Source organism: Molossus molossus, unplaced genomic scaffold (assembly GCF_014108415.1).
Source record: "Molossus molossus isolate mMolMol1 unplaced genomic scaffold, mMolMol1.p scaffold_m16_p_7, whole genome shotgun sequence".
Taxonomy (NCBI): domain Eukaryota; kingdom Metazoa; phylum Chordata; class Mammalia; order Chiroptera; family Molossidae; genus Molossus; species Molossus molossus.
The window spans coordinates 40,961,284-40,986,863 of record NW_023425401.1 but is presented as its reverse complement, the minus strand read 5'-3'; the positions used below and the strand labels follow the sequence as shown (position 1 = coordinate 40,986,863).

The window sequence follows — 25,580 nt, the reverse complement described above, 5'->3', positions numbered from 1 at the left end:
CAACAAACTGGATGTAGAGAAAATATGTCTTATATAATAAAGGCCACATATGACAAACCCACCATTAACATATCCATTGTGAAAAGCTGAAAACTTTTTCTCTAAGGTTAGGAACAAGACAAGAATGCTCACTCTTGCCACTTTATTTAACACAGTAGCAGAAACTCTAGCCAGAGTAATTAGGCAAGAAAATAAAATAAAAGGCATCTAAATCAAAAGGGAAGAAACAAAACTGTCTCTATTTGCAGGTGACATGATATTATACATAGAAAACCCTAAAGACTTTACACAGAAAAACCTGCTAGAACTAAACAAATTCAGTAAAGTAATACAATACAAAATCAATATACAAAAATCATCTGTGTTTCTATATTACCTATTTCTATATTAGTAATTATCTATTAGAAGAAAATGCTTAGGAATAAATTTAACCTAAGAGGCAAAAAATCTGTACACTGAAAACTATAAGACATTCATAAAAAAAAAAAAAAAAAAGATGACACCAATAAATGGAAAAATATTTCATGCTGTTATATTGAAATAAGCAATATTGTTAAAATGTCTATCCTACCCAAAGTCATTTACAGATTCAATGCAATCCCTATCAAAATTACAATGTCATTTTTCTCAGAAATAGAAAAAAGAATACTGAAATTTTTATGGAACCACAAAATACCTCAAATAGTCAAAGTAATCTTGAGAAAGCAAAAGTAAGCTGGAGGCATTATACTTCCATATTTCAAATTACTACATTTCAAAAGCATAGCAATAAAAAAATGTATGGTACTAGCACAAATCAAAGCAGATACATAGATGAATGAAATAGAATACAGAGCCCAGAAATAAATCCATGCATATATGGTCAATTAATTTATGACAAAAGAGTCAAATATATACAGTAGAGAAAAGAACAGTCTTCCCAACAAATGAAGTTGGGAAAGCTGAGCAGTCACATACAAAAGAATGTAACTGGACCTCTATTTTTTACCATGCATAAAAATAAACTCAAAATATATTAAAGACTGTAACGTAAGACCGGATGTGGTAAAACTCCTACAAGACAACATGGGGTAAACTCCTTGATATTAGTCTTGGCAATGAGAGTTTTGACTTCACACACACACACACACACACACACACACACACACGTGAAAATAAGTGGGACTACCTCAAACTGAAATGTTTCTACACAGCAAAGGAAACCATCAATTAAATGAAAAAACAAGCTGCAGAATTGGAGAAAATATTTGCAAACCATCTACCAGATAAAAGGTTAATATAAAAAATATATAAAGTACTCATACAACTCAAAAACAGAAACCAAGCAATCCAATTAATAAACAAGCAGAATATATATTTGTCCAAAGAAGACATTCAAATGGCCAAGTACATGAAAAGGTAATCAAAATCACTAATCATTAGGAAAATGCAAATCAAAACCACAACCACAATGAGATATCACCTCATGCCTGTTAGAGCCTGTTAGAATGGCTGTCATAAAAAAGATAAGAGATAATAAGTATTGGGGAGGGTGTGGAGAAAGGGAACCCTTATGCATTGTTGGTGGAAATATAAATTGATGCATACACTATGGAAAACAGTATGGAGGGACCTAAAAAAATTAAAAATAGAATTGCCATAGGATCCAGAAACCACTTCTGGGTAAATATCCAAAGGAAATGAAACAGGATGTTGAAGAGATATCTGCACTCCCATGCTTACTGAAGCATTGTTCACAATAGCCAAGATATGGAAACCTAAGCATCTGTTAACAGATGAATGAATAAAGGGGATGTATACATACACAATAGAATATTATTCAGCCATGAGAAAGAAGGAAATTCTGCTTTTTGCTACAATATTGATGGACCTTGGGGGCATTATGCTAAATAAAATAAGTCAGACTTATTTTATAAGGAGATTCCAAAATGGTGGCAGAGTGAATGGAAGCTACACCGACCATCTCGCAGGACCAAACTGGAGTTACAACTAAAATAAAGACAAATCATAGGGAAAAAGCAACAGAAAAGCAGCTAGAGAGCACCCGTATAACCAGGGACAGAAAAAGGACACTAAATTGAGCTTGAGAGGAACTGTGGAGGCATGAGAGTATGGGTAGGGAGCCCACAAACAGCAGCTGTTGTAGCTGTGAGCAGCTCCCTCAGGGTTAACATCCCAAGCCAGCTCCACAGCACAGAGGGCTGGGATAGAGCACTAAATTAGCTACAGCAACTCACCGTTGGCTTTGGCACAGGGAGGATGGACTGGACTGGAACTGTGTGGAGACTCAGGAACTTGGAGAGCTGGGAGGACAATGGGAGTTTTTTGCTGTATCACTCCCTCACAGGATAGTAGCCATATCACTCAAATAGCTCCTTCCCAGGGCCCCTGGGAGAAGCAACAACCCCTCCTTCAGGAATTTGACATTACCAGGCCAGGCCAGAGAAATGCAAATTGAGGCTCATTAACAGGCAACAAGCATATGCACCACCCGCTGGAAATCCTCTTACCCTGAACACCTGAGGGATTTTTCATTCAGTTGCAAGCTACAACCTAAGCTCATCAAGTAACTGAGATTAATAGCCTAGAGGCAAAAAGCTAGAGGATAAATGAACCTTTCTTGAAATTACAAATCTATTTAGAAAAGTAAGACTTTACAGTGGTGTTTAACATGGGTCCTCCCATACTCATCCAAGCCCAGTAGAGGGAGCCACAATCAGCGAAACACCAACACCCAAAGGGAAAATGAGGCAGGCTTCAAAACCCACTGATATAGCCAAAATGGTGAAACAAAGAAACAAATCCCAAATGAAAGAACAAGAGAACTCCATTGAAGAGATAAATGAAATGCAGTTAAGCAAGTTATCAGAGATAGAGTTCAGAGTGATAATAATCAGGACGCTCAACGGCATAAGTAAAGTGCTCAGCAGCATGAGTAAAGATATAGAAAACCAACCCATTGGAAATGAAGAATGACAAAGCAGAAATAAAGAACACATTGGAAGGAATAACCAACAGAGTAGAGGAAGCTGAGGACTGAATGAGTGAATTAGAAGACAGGGTAGAAAAATCACCCAATCAGATAATCAAAAAGAAAAAACAAACAAACAAACAACAATTAAAAAACAGAAAGCCTAAGAGAACTGTGAGACAATAAAAAACGTAACAACATTCGCATCATAGGAGTCCCAGAAGAAGAAAAAACGAGCAAGGGTTAGAGAATAAATTTGAAGAAATAGGGACAGAAAACTTCCCTAACATGGTGAAAGAAAAAGGTATTCAAGTTCAAGAAGCACAGAGAACCCCAAGTAAGAAGAACCTAAACAGGGCCACACCAAGGCACATAAGAATTAAAATGCCAAAAATTAAAGACAAAGAGAGAATTCTAATGGCAGCAAGAGAAAAGCAACAAGTTACCTACAAAGAAACCCCCATAAAGCTATCAGATAACTAGTCAACAGAAACACTACAGCCAGAAGGGAATGGCATGAAGTAATCAAGGTAATGAAAAACAAGGGTCTGAATCCAGTACTACTCTATCCAGCAAGGCTATCATTCAAAATAGAAGGTCAAATAAAGAGCTTCTCAGACAAAAAAAAAGGCTAAGGGAATGTATTAGCACAAAACCAGCACTGCAAGAAATGTTAAATGGACTGCTGTAATTAGTAAAAACAAAACAAAACAAAAAAACAGAAAGAAAGAAAAATAGAACCACACTAAACAAAAATGGCAATAAATAAGCATATATCAATAACAACCTTAAATGTAAATGGTTTGAACACTCCAAAAAAACACACAGAGTAGCTGATTGGATAAGAAAGCATGACTCATATACATGTTGTTTACAAGAGACTCACCTCACAACAAAAGACTCACATAGGTTTAAAGTGAAGGGATGGAAAAAATCTTCCAAGCAAAGAGAAAGAAAAAAAGCTGGGGTAGCAATACTCATTATCTGATAAAGTAGACTTCAAAATGAAGGCCATAACTAGAGACAAAGAAGGCCACTAAATAATATTGAAAGGATCAATCCAAAAGGAAGATATAACCTTGGTAAACATATATGCACCCAGTCTAAGAGCACAAAAATATATTTAAAAACTTCTGGAGGACTTCAAAGGAGAAATCAACAGCAATACAATCATAACAGGGGACTTCAAAACCGCATTGACAGCACTGGATAGATCCTCTAGACAAAAAATTAACAGGGAAACAGACTCTAAATTATGCACTAGATCAAATGGATTTAATAAATATCTACAGAGAATTATATCCCAAAACTACAGAATTCACATTCTTCTCTAGTGCACATGGGACATTCTCAAAGATAGACTACATGTTAGGACACAAATTAAGTCTTTACAAGTTCAAGAAGACTGAAATCATATCAAGCATCTTCTCAGATCACAATGGCATGAAACTAGAAATCAATTATAGCAAAAACATGCAAAAACATTTAACACATGGAGGCTAAATAGCATGTACTTAAACAGTGAATGAATTACCAAGGAGATCAAGAAATTAAAACCTTCCTGGAAACCAATGAAAATGAGAACAAAACAGCACAAGATATATGGGATATAGCAAAAGCAGTTCTGAGAGGGAAGTTCGTAGCACTACAGGCTTACCTCAATAAACAAGAAATTTTTCCACTTGACTATCTAACCTCAAAACTTAAAAACTAGAAAGACAAACAAAAAGAAAAACCCAGAGCAAGTAGAAGGAAGGAAATAGTAAAGATCAGAAATAAACGACATAGAGATTAAATTAATAATTCAGAAGATCAATGAAACAAAGAGCTTATTCTTTGAAACAATAAACAAGAATGATGGACCCTTAGCTAGACTCACCAAGAAACAAAGTGAAAGAACCAAAATAAACAAAATCAGAAATGAAAGAGAAGTAACAACTGACACCACAGAAATACAAAGGATCATTAACAAATAATATGAACAATATTACGGCAACAAATTGGACAATCTGGGCAAAATGGAGAAATTTATAGAAACACATAGACTCCCAAAACTAAACCAGGAAGAGATAGAAAACTTAAACAGACCAATAACAACTAAGAAAATTGAAGATGTAATCAAGAATCTCCCAGCAAACAAAAACCTGGGCCCAGATGGCTTCATGGAGGAGTTTTACCAAACATACAAAGAATAACTAACACTCATTCTCCTCAAACTATTCCAAAAAGTTCAAGAAGAAGCAAGACTCCCAAACTTGTTTTATGAGGCCAGCATAATTCTAATTCCAAAACCAGATAAAGACACTACAAAGAATGAAAACTATAGGTCCATATACCTGATAAATATAGATGCCGAAATCCTTAACAAAATATTAGCAAATCAGATCCAGCAATACATTAAAAAAATTATTCACCATGACCAAGTGGGATTCATCTCAGGGATGCAAGGCTGGTACAATATTTGCAAATCAATAAATGTCATACACCGCATAAACAAAATGAAAGATAAAACCCACATGATCATATCAATAAACACTGAAAAAACATTCAACAGAATCTAGCACCCATTTCTGATAAAAACGCTAAGCAATGTGGGAATAGAGGGATCATATCTCAATGTAATAAAGTCCATTTATGAAAAACCTACAGCCAACGTCATACTCAATGGGCAAATACTATAAGCATTTCCCTTAAGAACAGGAACAGGATAGGGGTGCCCACTTTTGCCACTCTTATTTAACAGTACTGGAAGTCTTAGCTATAGCAGTTATATAAGGAGAAAAAATTAAAGGAATCCAAATTGGAAAGGAGATAGTGAAACTGTCATTATTTCCAGATGACATGATATTGTACAAAGTAAACCCTAAAGACTCCATCAAAAATTTGCTAGATTTAATAAATGAATTTGGCAAAGTAGCAGGATACAAAATTAACATAAAAAATTGATGTTATTCTTGTACACCAATAATGAACTCCCAGAAAGAGAAACTAAAAGAAAAAAAAATATCTCATTTACCATTGAAGCAAAAAAAAAAAAAATTAAGATACCTGGTAATAAACTTAACCAAAGAAGTAAAGGACCTATTTGCAGAAAACTACAGGACACTGAAAAAAGAAATAGAGGAAGATATAAAAAAGTGGAAGCATATACCTTGTTCATGAATTGGAAGAATTAACATCATTAAAATGTCCATACTACCCAAAGCAATTTATAAATTCAATGCAATCCCCATTAAAATACCAATGATGTATTTCACAAAACTAGAACAAATACTTCAAAAGTTCATATGGAACTAAAAAAAGACCCCAAATATCCACAACAGTCTTGAAAAAGAAGGGCAAAGTAGGAGGGATCAAAATACTAGATATGAGGTTATACACAAAGCCACTGTAATCAAAAAAGCCTTGTACTGGCACAAGAACAGGCATATAGATCAATGGAACAGAATAGAGAACCTGGAAATTGACCCAAGACATTTTGCTCAATTAATATTTGACAAAGGTGGTAAGAGCATACAATGGAGTAAAGACAGCTTCTTTAATAAATGGTGTTGGGAAAACTGGACAGCTACATGCGAAAAATGAAACTAGACCAGCAAAAAACTTATATGCATGTAGGTGTAACTAATGGACATAGACAACAAAGCTGGGGGAAGGGAAGATAATGGGGAGGAGGAATATTAGGGAGGGAAAGGAGAAACATCTGTAACAAAATCAATTAATAAAAATTGCAAAATAAATAAATAAAATAAGTCAGACAGAGAAAGATAAGTTCTTTGTGAAATCACTTATATGTGGAATTTTAGAAAGGCAAACTCATAGAAACAGGGCCTGAGGAATAGGGGAAATGGGGAGATGTGGGCAAAAGGTACAAAGTTCCAGGTATAAGATGAATAAGTTATGGGGATATAACTTACAGCATGGTAATTATAGTTAATAACACTGTATTATATGCTTGAAAGTTGCTAAGAGTAGTTCTTAAATGTTTTCACCACACAAGAAAAAATGGTTCTTATGGGAGAAGATGGAGGTGTTAGTTAATGCTATGGTTGTTACCATTCTGCAATATGTAATTGTATCAAATCAACACATTGTACACATTAAACATACACGATGTTATATATCAGTTAGATCTCAAGAAAGTGGAAAGAAAAATTTTAAAAATAAAAAATATTAACAGCCAGTTTTAGAACATTCTACTTTTACTTGGTTCAGTGGTTTAATTTTTGTACAAATATAATTTTGTATTTGAGATACTACTTTGCAAATTAAATATATGGTCAACTCTGTGCTAGAAAAATTGATTATAGTTTTAAGATGGAATTAAATCTTTTATTATTCTGAAATGTTATTTAGTACTGTATCTTCTGGGGAATCTGCCACCTTATTAAATTCTAATTTACCTTAGATAGTGGAATAAATCTTTTCACTATCATGGTTTTGGAATAAACCAGAAAAATGGGGTGTCTACATTATTACCCCAGGTACAATGCTAGGGGTTTGAAGAAAAATGTGAAGTATGACCATGTAATCTCTCCTGGTGATGCCACATATAGTGACTAAAGATATGCTGGACATTTTTTAAATGTTTAAAGAAGAGGGTGAGAATAGTGACAAGTCATTGTGTTCTCGAGCCCTCTTCCTGGATGCCTGCTCCTGAGGGCACAACATCAGCATCCTTAATCTTTAACAGATGTGCTCACTGCTCAAGCATCATGAGAATTTTGCTAGGTGCCTAGGAAGATTTACTAATCCCAACTCTGGGAAGCATCTCCCACAACCTCCTGCTTCATTACATGACAATATACTCTTTTACAATTCTTTAGAGAAAAGCCCTACATTTCAGTATATGATTGCCATTTGTAAATATGTCTTTTCTCTATCCGGACTTTCTAGTGTTCCGTTGAGGACAAGTAGGTATATGGAAGTGGAAAAACACGTGTTTCTAAAACAATAAAGATTAGAAACCTTTTAAAAACTAGGTTATTGTGGGAGAATGCCAGGTGTCCCAAAGGTCGGGTATATAGGCTAAAGTTATTTTTAAACTATATGTTAGATATAGTTTAAAAAAATAGTCAGAACATTTTGTTCAATCTCCAGATAAATATACCACAATATCCAAGAAGTCAGGAAACATCTAGGAAATAGTATATTTATCATACTTTTTCTGATAAGCAAGGTGGTAGAATCCATTTCTTACATACTTTATTGGGGGGTCATTCATTTTTTCTGCTTCATAGACAGGGTGGCTTTTCAAATGAATCAAGATAAATGTACGATTATGAAATAGTAATAATAGTCATGATAACAACTACATGATAATAATAAGAGTAATAAGCAGCAGCAACCTCAGGAGACTCGGGCTGAAGTGGAAAATTACGTTTTCTAGACGCTCCTGTTCTCCACTGTGTGACCTTAAAGTGAGAGTCATTCTCAAGCTTCTAAGACACCAAAGCATGGATGCCCGGTGCATAAACAAGTAAGTGACCACATTAGTGGTGGCCTTTGGGGATTTAAATCGTATTCTTGTGACCCCAGGAAGCTGACTAGAGAGAGAATGGAAAAAAGAAGTACAGGATATTTATCTTTACATTTTAAAAATGCTTTTGATTAGCAGAGTTGGGACAAGTTTCTGTGCTTTTGTGGGAACTACAAATGTTCCAGGGGAGGAAGCAAGATCAAGAGCAGTTTGCTCTTTCAGGGACTTCAAAGCCTATTCATCTAAAGATGTGGCCATTACCATTTTGGCTCCCTCACTGTGCCTTGGATGGCCCTGAACTTTTCAAGAGGAGAGCCTTGCTGGGTTGGGGCCAGCTCAAACATATTCCTTGGAGTGCAGTGTCCCAGAAAATCTTCCCTTCCCAGCCTGTACTCCGTGCCTACAGTCCTATACCAGCAGGGATGCTCGTACCTACTAGACTGTCCATCTGCTGCCTCTGCCCATCTCCCAGGTATGAAGAACTGTAAACGTAAGAACAAGGCTGGACCATCTTTACCAGGCTCCAGGTCGTTCTGATATCAGTAGTCTGTCACTTTTCTGGTACAAAGAGATGAATGTGCAAAAAAAGAGAAAGAAACAACAACAAAAAGAAAACCAACCAACTAAACAAACAGAAAACCTGTCAGAGCTGTGTGTCCCACCATCTGGTCCTGTTATGGACCCCAGTCCAGCAGAAACAGGAAGTTGTCCTTTTTTGCTTATAAGTCAAGACCTTGGAGTAAGATTTGTTCAGTGAGTTTAGATTTCTTCTGGGCATAAGATACACAACATTTTAAATCCAAATCCAAAACAAAAACTGAAACCAAAACGGAAGTCAAGACTCTAATTAATATTGCAGCCCCCAATAATCCTGCTCTGATGTCTGGATACTGATAAAGAACCATGAAGCAGGGCCTGAATCTGTCTCTTTTACTGTTGGGTCCCCAGGTCCCAGTATAAAGTCTAAAAATATCTGTGGAATGAATGACTAAATCAGGACCCTGATAGTTTGGTCTGTCACCAATTATGTGATCTCCATAAATTTCCTATTGTTGTTAAGTTCTCAACTTCTTCATTATCAAACGTTTTAGCCCAATCCTTCAAAACACTAAGAGGAATGTTATGAATGTTACTCCCATGATAAGGAATATTCAACCCTGAATGTGTCTTGGAGTACCTCTGGCAGTATGTTCAGTATGAGGGAACTCTTTTCTAAACTAGATGTATTCTGGTTACCACATCACCCTGACAATTGAGTTGACTTTTATGTGCTTCAGTAAGTAAAGATAATAATACTGACATTCTGAATTTCCACCTCTGTCAAGTGAGGAGCAGGGGCAAGTTCATCTTCCAGGAAAGCCGTTTGTTAACTCTATGATTTTATTCTATTCCATTTTCTGGAACTGGTCTCAGAACAAATGTGAGAGAAATTATACTGTACTGTGAACACACAAAATGACAGTGACATTGCATTTCTTTAAATGTTTAACATCCCTCTGTTTCCTTGGCTTTTAACTGTCTTGAGTAGTTTAAGCTTTCTTTTTACATAATGAGATCATGAAATTTTATTGAAAGCAAGTTTGAAAAGTCACATGACACCAAACATAATTTTCATTTAAATATTTATTTCAGAATTCTGGATGACATAGCTCTTTCAGATGAAAAAAAATGTGCTAATAAAAAAATGCTTTGAAACTTTTTTTTTTTTTTAATACCCTAAGGTTTAGCTTCTAAGACTCAGCTTCCAAAGTATGGATGTTTTATAAACCACCTTAGCTCCAAATAATTGAAAAAGTGGTCCAGGAGCATTAAAGGAATCTTAAATAACAAGGAGCACAAAAAGAAACATATTTCAAACCTACTAATTGGTCATCCTTCATTCCTTTAACAAACATTCCATTACTCTCTGGTGTGTGTCAGAAACTATGGTAGGAGTTTGCGATCAAAGTCCTCAACTTCATAGGCTCCTTGTGTATGTACAAAGTAGCACTGGATCTAGTGACCTGGAGTTCAGTCTTCCCCTCTGCCACTAGCCAGATAATGAATGGTAAGTCACTTTCAGTTAAGAGCCTTCTTCGATAAAACAATGATAGATAAGAGATTCAGCACTAATGCTGTTTTGTTTTAAATTTGTTTGGCAGTACAATGATAAAACATAATTATCAAATACAATGAGAGAACATAACTAAAGGACAGTGTTTAGGGGAAAAAAAAGCGAGCCATTCTATAAGTCATATACATTTCTATGTATTTGTTAATGAACAAAACACATGCATTAAATATTCACAAAAGAGAATCATTGTAAATCTATGCATTGTTTTTCTCGTTCCTTATTTCTTTAGTAAACATTTATATAATGCCTACTCTGTACCAGAAACTGTGTTGGGTATTTGAGATCAGAGATGAAACATGTTCTCTGCCTTTAAAAATTTCACTACTTAGCCCTGGCCGGTTTGGCTCAGCGGTTAGAGTGACAGCCTGCGGTCTGGAGAGACCCGGGTTCGGTTCCCGCTAGGGGCACGTACTTCGGTTGCAGTTTGTCCCCGGCCCTGGTTGGTCGTGCGGGTGGCAGCCACTCGATGTGTCCCTTCACGTCAATGTTTCTCTCTCTCTCTCCCTTCCTCTCTCTCCCTCCCACTCTATCTGTACAAAAAATGGAAAAATACTCTCGGGTGAGGATAAAAAAAAAAAAAAAATTCACTACTTAATAATGGAGATAGAGAAGGAAATATGAGTTTGAGTATTAAGTGCTATTTATAATCAACAAATATTTGCTGAGTCTCTCTTATACTTGAGCTATATCAGTGAACAAAACTGATAATGATCCTTTTTCATGGAGTTTATATGCAAGCATGAAGATCAAACAATAAAGAATAAGCATGAAATTAATAAAAGCTGTGGTATGAGAAAAGGTGAAAAGATTATGGTGTTGGAGAAATATAGAGCAGATTAAAGGGAAATAGGGCACCTGTGATGGGGGTTGGTACAGTGCATGGCAGTTTGAAGATGTCTGGCTGGCCAGGTGGGCCTCGTTGGGAAGCTAACATTTATGTAAAGGCTTGAAGGGAGTAAGGAAATTAATTAGCCACAGGAGATATCTTGGGAAAGGCATTACAAGCAGAGAGAATTGGCAGTAAAAAATTCCCAAGTTTGCAAATAAGGGTGACCAGAGGGGACTGAGAAAGAGGGAGAGTAAAAGGTGATGACAGGAGAGCAGTAAGGGACAGGGAGGGGGCAGATTGGGTAGGGCCTTGTAGGACATTTTAATATACATATTTAGTTAATTTCTCTTCTTGATATCCTCCCATAGGACTGTGTTTTCCTGTCCAATTCTCATATTTACCTGGTGGCAGACTTAAATTTCCTCTCTTTTCTGTAGTTTAAATTTGTTTTTGTTTTTATTTATATTTATTGTTTTGAGAAAGAAATATTGATTTGTTGTTCCACTTATTTACACATTCAATATTTACTTCTTGTATGTGCCCTGACTGGAAACTGAACCTGCAACCTTGGTGTATCAGGACGATGCTCTAACCAACTGAGCTACTAGTCAGGGCCTAAATCTGTTTTCCACCCTTCTACTCTCTTCTGAGATGGGGAATGACTGGTAATGTCAGGCAAATTGAGAAAGCTAAAATATTACTTCCCAGTCAGGTCTGTATGGTAAACCAAATTGTAGAATCAAAGTCAGGTATTGAACAAGGCAGACCAAAACAAAACAAAACAAAACAAAAAGCCAAAATTCAAAAAATAAAAACCCCATTTTTTATCCAACTAATGGCCTTATTTCTTTATTTTCCTTTACCATTTAAGACTCAAATAGTTAGAGAAATGAAAGAAAATAATTTGGTTACATAAAACACCTTTCAAGGGCTCTATAAAATTTTAAGAGTTCCTTTTCTATTAGCTATTGATGAATAGATGTATTTGCATGCTCAGGAGTAAGGAATAAACTAAGAAGAACAAAATTAATTAATGCACATGGTGAATAAAGATTAGTGATTACTCCTAGGTGGTCTGAAGGGAGGGAGGAGGGGAGATGCATATCCTATTCAGTCTTAAGAATTAAGTGCATTGTAGATGCAATTTATAGATACCTGAGAGTTTATATTTAGGGTAAAGTTATTCTATTTTACTGACTCTATGTTCCATTCTTATTTTCTGGAGGCATCAGTGGAAACTTAGCTAAGAATTTTGAGATAAATACTGAATTGCTATTATTTTAGTATTTTTTTTTCATTTGTTATTTTTATATGGAATACACCTGTGGCAATACAGAGCACAGAAAAAGTTTACTGTTTACCACTTACAATAGTCATTCTAGTGTTATGAGATGGTATCCATCAAATGGATAGGAAGAAATACTGACATAATCAATTTCCGCTACTTTTGGCTCCCTGTGGGTAGGATGAAGAAAAGATGTGTGAGAATAGAGGCTGGTCATTGTTATACTTATTTTCAAGACTGGTTTAGGAATTAGAATTCTAATATAGGAAACAATGCCCATGGGATTCTCTCTCAGTGTTATCAGTGATTTCTGAAGCCACTTGACTTCTGAGTAATCATCTACAAGGCAGATGTGAGAACTGCTGCTTGCTCCAATGATAATGTGATTTGAGCATACAAACTTCCATGTCTTGAATAATACAATAATTGAAAAAGACTGTGACGACTAGAATGATGCCTTAGTACCATGGGAGATTACTAGTAATTTAGGCAAATGAAAACATTTGATCATAGTAATTTTTTTTTCTTTTCCTCATTTTTTATTTTATTTTATTTATTTTTAAAATTAATTAATTTATTTTTGTTACACGTTTCTCCTTTTATCCCACTGATTTCCCCCCCTTCCCCTCCCTCCCCACACTCTCGTTCATGCATACATGTATATAAATTCTGTGATTTATCTCTCCCCTACCACCCTTTCTTCTGGGGACTGTCAGTCTGTACCCCACTTCTATGTCTCTGGGACTACCCCATTGCTCAGACTGTTATGTTCTTATATTCCACAAATAAGTGAGATCATGTGATATTTGTCTTTCTCTGCTTGGCTTGTTTCACTTAGGATAATACTCTACAGGTCCCTCCATGTCGTCTCAAAAAATAAGACATCTTTCTTATAGCTGCATAGTACTCCATTGTGTATATGTACCACTGCTTTTTTATCCATTCGTCTACTGATAGACATTTGGGCTGTTTCCAGATCTTAGCTATTGTAAATAGTGCTACTACCAACATGGGGGTACATATATTATCTCTGATTGGTGTTTCAGGCTTCTGGGGTATATTCCTAGAAGTAGGGTCACTGGGTCAAATGGAAGTTCAATTTTTAATGTTTTGAGGTAACACCATATTGTTTTCCATAGTGGATGCACAAGTATGCATTCCCACCAGCAGTGTACTCGAGTCCCCTTTTCTCCATACCCTCGCCAACACTTGTTGTTTGATGATTTGTTGATGGTGGCCATTCTGACAGGTGTAAGGTGATATCTCATTGTTGTTTTCATTTGCATCTCTCTGATGATTAGTGATGTTGAGCATTTCTTCATATGTCTCTTGGCCATTTGTATGTCCTGTTTGGAGAGGTGTCTATTTAGTTCCTCTGCTCATTTTTAAATTGGGTTCTTTGTTTTCCTTTTGTTGAGTTGTATGAGCACTCTACATATACTGGAAATTACCCCCTTATCTGATATATCATTGGCAATGATGTTCTCCCATACAGTGGGTTGCCTTTCCATATTGATGATTGTATCTTTTGCTGTGCAGAAGCTTTTGAGTTTGATGTAGTCCCATGTGTTCATTTCTCCTTTGTTTCTGTTGCCTTAGGTGATGTATCAGTGAAAATTCTGCTGCGTATGATATCTGAAATTTTGTTGCCTATATTTTTTTCTAGGATATTTATGAATTCATAAGTCACATTTAAGTCTTTTATCCATTTTGAGTTTATTCTTGTGTATGGTGTAAGATGATGGTCTAGTTTCATTTTTTTGCATGTAGCTGTCCAATTTTCCCACCACCATTTATTAAAGAAGCTGTCTTTACTCCACTGTATGCTCTTGCCACCTTTGTCAAATATTAATTGAGCATATTGCCTTGGATTCATTTCTGGGTTCTCCATTCTGTTCCATTGATCTATCTGCCTGTTCTTGTGCAGTATCAGGCTGTTTTGATTACAGTGGCTTTGTAGTATAACCTGAAATCTGGTAATGTGATCCCTCCAACTTTGTTCTTCTTTTTCAAGATTGCTGTGGCTATTTGAGGTCTTTTTTAGTTCCATATGAAGTTTTGAAGTATTTTGTTCTAGTTCTGTAAAGTATGTTGTTGGTATTTTGATGGGGATTACATTGAATCTATAGATTGCTTTGGGTAGTATGGACATTTTAATGATGTTAATTCTTCCAATCTATGAACCAGGTATGTGCTTCCACTTTTTTATATCTTCCTCTATTTCTTTTTTCAATGACCTGTAGTTTTCTGCAAATAGGTCCTTTATTTCTTTGGTTACGTTTATTCCTAGGTATCTTAATTTTTTTGCTGCAGTGGTAAATGGGATTGTTTTCTTAGTTTCTCTTTCTGTGAGTTCATCATTGGTGTATAAGAATGCCATCGATTTCTTGACGTTAATTTTGTATCCTGCTACTTTGCCAAATTTATGTATTAAGTCTAGTAAATTTTGGAAGTAGTCTTTGGGGTTTTCTACGTATAGTATCATGTCATCTGCAAATAATGATAGTTTTACTTCCTCCTTTCCCTTTTGGAACACTTTCATTTTTTTCTTCCTGTCTGATTGCTGTGGCTAAGACTTTCAGTACTATGTTAAATAAAAGTGGTAAAGTGGGCATCCTTGTCTTGTTCTTGTTCTTAAGGGAAATGCTTTGCATTTTTGCCCATTGAGTATGATGTTCGCTGTAGGTGTTTCATATATGGCCTTTATTATGTCAAGATATGATTCCTCTATTCCCAGATTGCTGAGTGTTTTTACCAAAAATGGGTGCTGCATTTTGTGGAATGTTTTTTCAGCATCTATTGATATGCTCATATGATTTTAATCTTTCATTTTGTTCATGTGGTGTATCACAGTTATTGATTTGCAAATATTGTACCAGCCTTGAATTCCTGAGATGAATCCCACTTGGTCATGGTGAATAATTTTTTTGATGTATTGCTGGATTCGATTTGGTAGTATTTTGTAGTGGATTTTGGCATCTATGTTCATGAGGGATATTGGCCTGTAGTTTTCTTTCTTTGTAATGCCATTTTCTGGTTTTGGAATTAGATTTTTGGAAATAGTTTGAGGAGAATGGGTATTGGTTTTTCTTTGAATGTTCGGTAAAATTCCCCCGTGAAGCCGTCTGGGCCTGGGCTTTTGTTTGCTGGGAGAGTCTCGATTATATCTTCCATTTCTTTTGTTGTTATTGGTTTTTTCAAGTTTTATATCTCTTCTCGGTCCAGTTTTGGGACACTATGTTATTTCTAGAAATTTGTCCATTTTGCACAGATTATCGAATTTGTTGCCATATAATTGTTCATAGTAGTTGTTAACGATCTTTTGTATTTCTGTGGTGTCAGTTGTTACTTCTCCTCTTTCATTTCTAATTTTGTGTATTTGGGTTCTCTCTCTTTGTTTCTTGGTGAGTCTAGCTAAGGGTCCATCAATCTTGTTTATCTTTTCAAAGAACCAGCTCTTTGTTTCATTGATCCTTTGAATTGTTTTTTTGGTCTCCATGTCATTTATTTCTGCTCTGATCTTTACTATTTCCTTCCTTCTACTTGCTCTGGGGTTTTCTTTTTGTTTTCTTTCTAGTTCTTTAAGTTGTGAGGTTAGATAGTCTATTAGAAATTGTTCTTGCTTCTTGAGGTGGGCCTGTAGTGCTATGAACTTCCCTCTCAGAACTGCTTTCGCTGCATCCCATAGATTTTGTGTTGTTGTGTGTTCATTTTCATTGGTTTCCAGGAAGTTTTTAATTTTTTTCTTGATCTCCATGGTAACCCATTCATTGTTCAATAACGTGCTATTTAGCCTCCATGGTTTTAAATGTCTTTGCATGTTCTTGTTGCAATTGATTTCTAGTTTCATGCCATTGTGATCTGAGAAGATGCTTGGTATGATTTCAATCTTCTTGAACTTGTACAGACTTAGTTTGTCCCCTAATATGTGGTCTGTCTTTGAGAATGCCCCATGTGCACTTGAGAAGAATGTGAATTCTGCAAATTTGGGATGAATTCTCTGTAGATATCTATTAAATCCATTTGATCTAGCACTTTATTTAGAGTCTTTGTTTCCTTGTTAAGTTTTTGTCTAGAAGATCTATCCAGTGATGTCAGCGGGGTATTGATGTTCCCTTCTATGACTGTATTGCTGTTGATTTCTCCTTTGAAGTCCTCCAAAAGATTTTTAATATATGTTGGTGCTCCTATATTGGGTGCATATATGTTTATCAAGGTTATATCTTCCTGTTGGATAGATCCTTACAAAATTATGTAGTGGTCTTCTTTGTCTCTAGTTATGTCCTTCATTTTGAAGTCTACTTTATCAGATATGAGTATTGCTACCCCTCCCTTTTTTTCTTTTTCCATTTGCTTGAAAGATTTTTTTCCATCCCTTTACTTACAACCTATGTGAGTCTTTTGTCGTGAGGTGGGTCTCTTATAAACAATATGTATGTGAGTCATGCTTTCTTATCCAGTCAGCTGGTCTGTGTCTTTTTATCAGAGCATTAAATCCATTTACATTAAGGTGATTGTTGATAGGTTTTATTGATTGCCCTTTTTGTTTAGTGTGGTTCTATTTTTCTTCCTATTTCTCCTGCTAATAACAGCAGTCCTTTTAACATTTCTTGCAGTGCAGGTTTGGTGCTAATATATTCCTGTAGCCTTTTTTTTTTTGTCTGGAAAGCTCTTGATTTGACCTTCTATTTTAAATGATAGCCTTGCTGGATAGAGTAGTGTTGGATTTGATCCTTGTTTTTTATGACCTTGATTACTTCATGCCACTCCCTTCTGGCCTGTAGTGTTTCTGTCGAGAAGTCAGCTGAGAGCCTTATGGGGTTTCCTTTGTAGGTAACTTGTTTCTTCTCTCTTGCTGCTTTAAGGATTCTCTCTTTGTCTTTAATTTTTGGCATTTTGATTACTATGTCTCTTGGTGTGGGCCCGTTTGGGTTCTTCTTACTTGGGGCTCTCTGTGCTTCTTGAACTTGAATGCCTTCTTCCTTCACCAAGTTAGGAAAGTTTTCTGTCACTATTTCTTCAAATATATTTTCTAATCCTTGCCCATTTTCTTAATCTTCCAGGACTCCTCTGATGCAATTGTCATTACGTCTCCAGTTTTCCCACAGTTCTCTTAAGCAGTCTTCCTGTTTTTTTTTTTTTCTGATTTTTTTATTTTTTTCTACCCTGTCTTCTAATTCACTGATCCAGTCCTCAGCTTCCTCCACTCTGCTGGTTAGTCCTTCCAATGTGTTCTTAATTTCTGCTGTCATTCTTCCTTTCCACTTGTTTGATTTTCACTGTTTCTATATCTTTACTCATGGTGCTGATATCCTTACTCATGCTGTTGAGCTTCCTCAAGATCATGGCTCTGAATTCTACTTCTGATAATTTGCTTAGCTGCATTTCATTGATCTCATCATTGATAGAGTTCTCTTGTTCTTTCATTTGTGATTTCTTTGTTTCACCATTTTGGCTATCACAGTGGGTTTTGGAGCCTGCCAAATTTTCCCTGTGTGTGTTGGTGTTCTGCTGTTTGTGGCTCCCTCTACTCGGTCTTGATGGGCATGGATGGGCCCATGTTAAACACCACTGTCAAGTGTTACTTTCCTGGGTAGATTTTTAAGCTTAGGAAAGATTCTGTTATCCTCTAGTCTTTTCCTGGTGGCTAGTAGTCTCAGTTACTCAGTGCCTTGGAATGTAACCTTGGAGGTCTGCATAAGAGGATTTCCAGAGGGTGGGATAGATGCTGGTTATTAATGAGCCTCATTTTGCATTTCTTTGCACCTGGGAAAGACTGAATCTCAGAGGCCCAGGGCTGCTGCTTTTCCCCACAGCTCTGTGAAGGAGCACACTGGCCACTGTCCTTTGTAGCTGCAACTCAGCATAAACTCTGAGTTCCCTGCAAATCCCGGGTGTCCCCACAGAGTTCCAACCCAGTCTTCCCTCCCTCTGCTGTAGCCCCAAGGTGAGTGGCTGTGGCTATTTTAGTACTCTTTCCTGGCTCTGTGCACTGTGGAGCAGGCTTGGTCTTTATTCACCAAGGTTGCTGCTCACAGCTAAGACTGCTGCTGTCCGTGGGTTCCCAGCCCACCACCCTCTCGTGCCTCGACAGATCCTACCAGTGTCCCTAGTTATTTGGTCCTGACCTGCTGCTTTTCTGTTGCTTTTTCTGAGGATTTGTCTTTATTTTAATTGTAATTCCCGTTTGGTCCTAGGAGATTGTCTGCGTAGCTTCTATTTCCTCCGCCTCCATTTTCACATCCTCTATGCCTATCTTGTGTGCAGCTGGGTCTCACAGGCCTTTCTGGTGCCCCAGCATCCTGCAGGTCCCACGAGTAACTGGATTGCACAGTCCCTTAGGGGACCCAGCTCTATGACTGTGTTATGGGTTGCTGGGTCACACAGGCCTCTTTGGTGCTTCAGCACCCCATAGGTCCTGCAGGTAACTGGATGGTACAGTCCCTGCTTGGTCTTGCAGGCCTCTCTGGTCCTTCAGCACCCCACAGGCCCAGTTGGTAACTAGATTGCGCAGTCCCTGCTGGTTCGCACCTGCCTCTCTGGTGCTTCAGTATCCCACAGGTCCTGTGGGTAACTGAATTTCACAGTTCCTGCCGGGTTGCACATGCCTCTCTAGTGCCCCCGCACCCTGCAGGTTCCATGGGCGGGCAGCTGGATAGCACCAGTCTCTCTAGGGCTCTGACTTCCCACTGCTCTTGGGTGCAGCCCCAGGTCCTGCCGCTGGTGGCTGAGGAGTGCTGCTGCCCCGTGGGGCTCAATTCCTGCTTATCTTTTGCTGTAGTTTTGGGGATGGGTCTCAGCTGCTGGTCTGTGCTTCTGTTGCCTGGGGATGGATGTCTGCTCCCCAGCCTCTGTTGCTGGGGGTCTATCTCAACTCTGATCTGGCTGCTACTATGGGGGATGGTGCTGGGCTCTGGGCTGTCTGCAGCTTCCGTGACTAGAACCTTGGGAGCTCCACTACTGTGCACCAGTCTGTGTTGACACAGAGTGTCCACTGGTCCGATGGTGCGGGGTGTGCTGGTGGGCTCAAGTTGCTGGTCCCTAGCTGCTCCCACTGCCTCCTCCCAAGGATGACCTGGGATCTTCCAAAATGTTGGGACCTCCCCTGGGAGCAGGCAGAAGCACCCTGAAGGGCAGCTTACAATGGTAGCAGGCTGTTTCTGTCCACAACACAGGAACTTTCTGCTCCATGGCTCTGCACTGCTCAGGTTTGGTCATCCACCTTCACGTCCACTCACACTCTCTCACGTACTCGTTCACTCTTTCACACACTCACCCTCCCTCCAGTGCTGCCTGCTGCCATCTTTTATCATTGTAATTTTTTTGACATCAAAATTTTTTGTGACCACTAATATTACTTGCCATTTAATGATTTAGAATTAAGCTCAAGTCCCCAGAACCAGTATTTCAATGCACTATTACTTGTATCTTAGTAGAGAATGCTAACCTAAAGATTTTGTGCTTCTTATGTCAGCAGTGCATAAAAATGCAATGCTATATTTAGAAATACTTAGGCCATATTTAGAAGTAAACAGAGAAGTGCAAAAGCCACTTAAAATACACTTTTACATGTTCACTACTGTATCAGAATAACTTCCATCAGTCTTCAATATGCTTGTACTTAGGCTCCCAGAAAGTTTCATTTCATAACATAATTTAAGAAAATCCACAACTCTGAATGCTAACATGGAAATGGTCCTATATAGCAGAATAAATAACATCAAATGCCAAAAATCTCCATGGTCTGAGTATCTTCCCCTTTTCCCCACCTAATTCGAGTCTAGGAAAAGAGTGACTTTTTTTTCTTTCTTACCTACTGTGAAAATTATGGGATTCTTTTGCTGAAATCACCCAGAAGGAAGGCTTAGAAGTTCATGTTCCTTAGAGAGTTGTCAGTTCTGCTTAAGACTATTAAATACCCTGATCATGGATATCATATCTTATAGCTAACAACAAGAAAGAGAGCAAATGTAGTAGCATAGCTCATATCCAGCAGCTACTAAGAACAGCTCTGCTTAGGGGACCTTGCAATTTTAGGTAGGGTACCAGCCAATATATTTACTAAAAAAATAACTGAGAACATCACACTGCCATCATATTGCATCTTGGAATATTTGTTTAACAGTTTGAACCATTTTTTGTGGCTCTGAAACAATTTCTGGCTCCTGCTTGCACCGTAAGAGATGATTAAAGGCACCTTGCTTACCTGTGAAGTTGATTTTCAGCAAGTAATCCTTGTACAACTTCTTTCCATCCAGGACCTTCATAGCATCGCAAAGCTTGGTGGTATTGGGACAGAGGGTGCGCTGCATTTTGTGCAGGGCATGGGCCATGGCATAAACCGCATTCACCACAAACATGATCTTGGATTCTTGCTCATAGTTGCTGCTGTCGATGGCCAGGTGCTTGTCGCAAGCTCGCCGATGGTTGCGCTTGTTCTGGAGGCTGCACTGGAACTTCTGCTCCCAGAAGTCCCGGAACCAGGGATTGCGGTGGTTGTTGTAGGGATTGAGGCTCTGGAAGTAGCGGTCGAACTGGCGGACAGGCTGTGAGGCCAGCTCTAGAGTGATGGCACCGTAGGCCACATGCTCACTGCCCTTGACGATGCTCTCCTGTGCGCCCCAGCCATCGCTGGCCACCCAGGTGAAGGAGGTGTTGGCACGGCTGGCGGCGGCGATGAGCTCGCGCGAGTCGTCCCCGCGCATGAAGAGGACCACAACACGCGCGTTGGGTTTCTGCAGCAGCTCCCGAATCACGCTGTCATAGGACTTACGGATATTGGAGCGGCCCACCTTCTCTGCGGTGGCGATGCAGATGTTGCGCAGGCGGGCTTCTTGCTCAAAGGCCTCGATCCCGGTCTCCCCATAGTCACCTTCGGAGGCCACCGTGGACACGTATGTCCAGTTGAAGAAACGCAAGATCTCAGCCATGGCTTTGGCCTGGTAGAAGTCCGGGGGTACGGTCCTAGCAAAGTAATCATAGCGCGATTTGTCGCTGAGTTTGGCGCTAGTGGATGCGTAGCTTATCTGAGGGATCTGGAAGAGCCTGAGCAGGTTTGCCACCTGGGGGAGGAAGAATGAAGAAATACTTGTTTTAGAAAACCGAAGGACATAAAAATAAGTAACACCAGACCTTTAACGCAGTTCCTTTTTCACCTCTAGATTGCCAAACTTTTCTTGAAGCTTTGCCAGACGCGTTTCTGGATACTGTATTTTGGATATTAGGGAGCAGGTTCCAAGCAGGTAGTTTATGATTTGGGAAAGGACATAAACTCCCCTCTCCCCGCTAAACTTTATGCTAGACCCTGGACTGCAATACATCCTGTTCAGGTGTCCTCAGTGTGGCTGTTTGAAGTGTGTGAGGTTCTCTTATAACTCGATCAAACAATGAACTACAGTGAACTGACCAAATTCACTTTTTACACAATTTGGCTGCAGTTGTATAGAGAAAGCCTGGATGTTGTCGAATTCTCACTTCCCCCTCTTTGGCTAAAAATGGCAGTTTCTGAAAGAGCTTTATTTGGGAACTGTATACCACATGGACAGTTCAAATTAGACATTTATTATCTAGGTTAAGACAAAAAAAAAAAAATCAATTCTATTTGGTCCATCCCAAAGTTTAGGAATATACTTTTCTAAACTTCTGAAAAACTTGACCAGTATTTTCTTTGCTTTCTTTTTCTTTTTAAAAATATTATTTCTACTTGGACTATGTGAAAGGAAAGCACACAAATGTCATTCTTATAGTATTTGAGATTATAAAGCAAATAAGGAAGTACTGAGGACCTTGTCAAGAAAGAGCTGTTTGTTTCAAAATGTTTAAAAGTTATTCAGAATGAAGAATTTCAATTTATCGTTCACCTATCAATAATATTTCAATATTTTATTTATTACAGAATAAAAAAAGAAAGTGAGACTAGCTTATCAAGGAGCATTTTATGTATAGAGTATTTGCATAAATAAATATATATTTTTAAAAATCTACACAGAATATATATATATATATATATATATATATAGTAATAAATTTGTTTTTATTTTTCCTGGCTACCCCACATACTCTGAACACATCTATCTCTATACTGACTTCAGTTAAGCTACACAATATACAAAGTAGACTTTAATCAGAAACCACATTAAATATATCTATATATTCTTTGAAATTCTAGAGTACTTTGAAATTTCCCTTCTGGAAATTGTGGTTTCAGTTTATACTTGACATATAGGAAGCTTCAAATAGGCAGCTGTTAGCAAAGAGCACAAGTAACATGAAACAATGACATCTGAATCCTGATTAATCATCATTTCAACTAGCAAAGGAAACCAACAGCCAAGTTCACACACAGCCACACAGCATATTCTTGGAGATCCTGCCTGCTATAAAACCAATACTTTTGATATAGCCCAGAACTATCAAAAATGTTTTCTATATCTTTTCAAATCCTAGTACCTCTTACATAACCATAAATAGAACAGCTAGAAAATCTGGTACTTAGCATGCAATATAATGCAAATTTAAGAACCAAATCTTTCTTGCATTTTGCATTTGATAAAGACTTAAAAAATTATTTTAGGAGATGAGTGAAATTTTCAGAATAGAAGTGAGTGGATGGGTGAGTGAATGAAGGCTATTATATCATTATTTCTTTCCTCAGGACCAGGAGACCCTGCCTATAGTGATTCATTTGAACTTGAGGCCATTGCTTTGTATACTCAGCCTGATAGAGATGGCACTGAGTCAGTACTGTCAATATTTCTGTACTGAGTACCTGGCTTCCTTTAGGTTTATATACTACTGTGGCAGACTGATGATAAGAGTCTGTGCATAGGCTTGACTTGATTATGGAGTTTCTGGGTAGCACTGGAGAGGACATCTCGTCTTGATTCTCCAGTTTCTCATCTTCAAATTATATTCATCAGGACCTGAACCCCTTGGGGAGGCAGAGAATGAAAGCACCCAAAAAATGCCCAGAGATATTGTCTGGCAACTAGAAACCACAGTGAAAGAATCCTAAACTGCTGAAACTCTGTTCTTCTAAGGGAAGCAAGTAATGAGAAGCTGCTTAAGAAAATAGCTCTTGTCTTTTGACTGATAGGATCCTGTAGCTTCATGTCTACCTCTCCAGGATATCAGAATAATTTACAAGCAAGGCAGACTGTACAAGAGACTGAACTAGGAATACAATAATGGCAATATGGGAAAGCTTCTCTATACTGGGAAGGGGCACAATGAGCTGTAGCATGTTTGGGAAGGTAGTAGGTTAGGATAAAACTGCAGTTGTTGCCATCATTTAAAAGATAGTCTCTCTCTCTCTCTCTCTCTCTCTCTCTCTCTCTCTCTCTGTTTAATGAGGAGACTACAACCTACTCTAGGAAAAGGAGGCATGTTCAGTGATCTGAAACATGAGAATGGACACTAATAAGGAAGTAAGCATAATCTCAATTTTATCACCTATATTGAGTCATAGAGCAAAGTGTTGAACTGCTTTCATAATGGTGACCTGTTATTTATTTATTTTTTTAAATTTCCTTGGATTACAAGAGTGAAAATGCTTAATGTAAAAAGTAATCACCACAGAAGTCAGCAGATTATAAATTTCCCTTCCTTTTCCTTCCTCACCTGCCCTAACCTGATATCTAGAGAAAAATAAAATTTATAGTTCAGTTTATGCATTTTAAAAATGTATTTATTCTGTAGTAAAACCAATTACCAATGTGTGTGTGTGTGTGTGTGTGTGTGTGTGTATTCTCCTTAGATATTCACAATGGCCTTTTATGATAGATTATAAAGTGGAGCAAAATCAAGATTTAGAACCTGGTCTTTTCACTTTAAGTGCCTCTTATAACTCCCTATCTACCCTCTCCTGTGTGACTTTGAATCTGAAGTTTGAAGAACAGAAAGGCATCCAGGTAGAAAAAACAGAAGAGAGGAACCAAAGCAATGTGGTATACACAAGGAATTGCCTAACTGCTATGCGCAGGAACTTTCTTTTTAACTTAAAACTAGAGTTGGGAGATATCTGGATAGTTGTCAGCTGAATGTTTTCTGTCTCATTCGTCTAAAAACTGGGTATCTAAAACATTCCTGACTTGCTTTACTGGCCATATGGTTTCTTTGAGAAAGCATGAAGAAATAAGGGGAACTCCTACACTGGACATCCTTTTTAAATTAAGAACCATTTTAGCATGGGAAAGCAATGTGAAATTTTGGAAGAAAGTTACCTAATTAGATTATTAGTAGGAGTAGAGGAAGAAAAAACATGGTCTAGTTATATATACTTTAGAAAAAAAATGTTTTAAATGTAGATGCACTTCTTATGGCTAGAAACTCTGAAAAGGCAGAAGAGAGATAGGAAGACTTAAAAAACATTTCAGACACTATAGAGCGATCTTAACAAGACTGAAAAAGCAAGATCTTCAAAGAACCCACTGCGTTGCAAGGGTGCATTGGGGGATTTGAGTGTTAGAAGAACTAGTGACAAGGGATGGGTGCTGTTGGTGTGTGGGGTCCTTGGACTTCTCCATGGACAACATAAAAGATGGGCATGAACCTGTGAGAATTAGGAAGATTGAAGCACAGAATATGAAAATAGAGCAAAGTGGTTTTTCTTGTTGTTATTGTTTTGTGTGTAAATTATGTTTCAGGAGAAGATGTGATAGAAAGAGAGAACCACTGGGTGGGGAAGTTGGTTCCAGGTAAATAAAAGAAGGACAATTAGATTAGTGTCCTAGCTCCTCTTGCTTCCTTATTCTCCTCAGTGAGAATGTTCCCTAACCTGGAAATGGTAATACAATAACATGAAAAAGTTATCTTACATCAAAGCAGGAGAAAAGAGCAAAAGAAATATCATAATCATAGTCATTGAGTTTGCCTCCAGTTCCGAGTTCTGGAAGAAATCACAGA

The 25,580-nt window shown here is 37.8% G+C and overlaps 1 protein-coding gene across 3 annotated transcripts in view; it reads right to left on the bottom strand.

The window, feature by feature from the left end:
- Positions 1–25,580, bottom strand: part of GRM3 (glutamate metabotropic receptor 3) — a 235,883-nt gene that overhangs the window by 69,948 nt on the left and 140,355 nt on the right. For all 3 annotated transcript variants that reach the window (XM_036246946.1, XM_036246947.1, XM_036246945.1), the window contains one exon: positions 20,884–21,739. In XM_036246946.1, the coding sequence (XP_036102839.1) occupies positions 20,884–21,739 (856 nt within the window). The remainder of the gene's footprint in view (positions 1–20,883; positions 21,740–25,580) is intronic.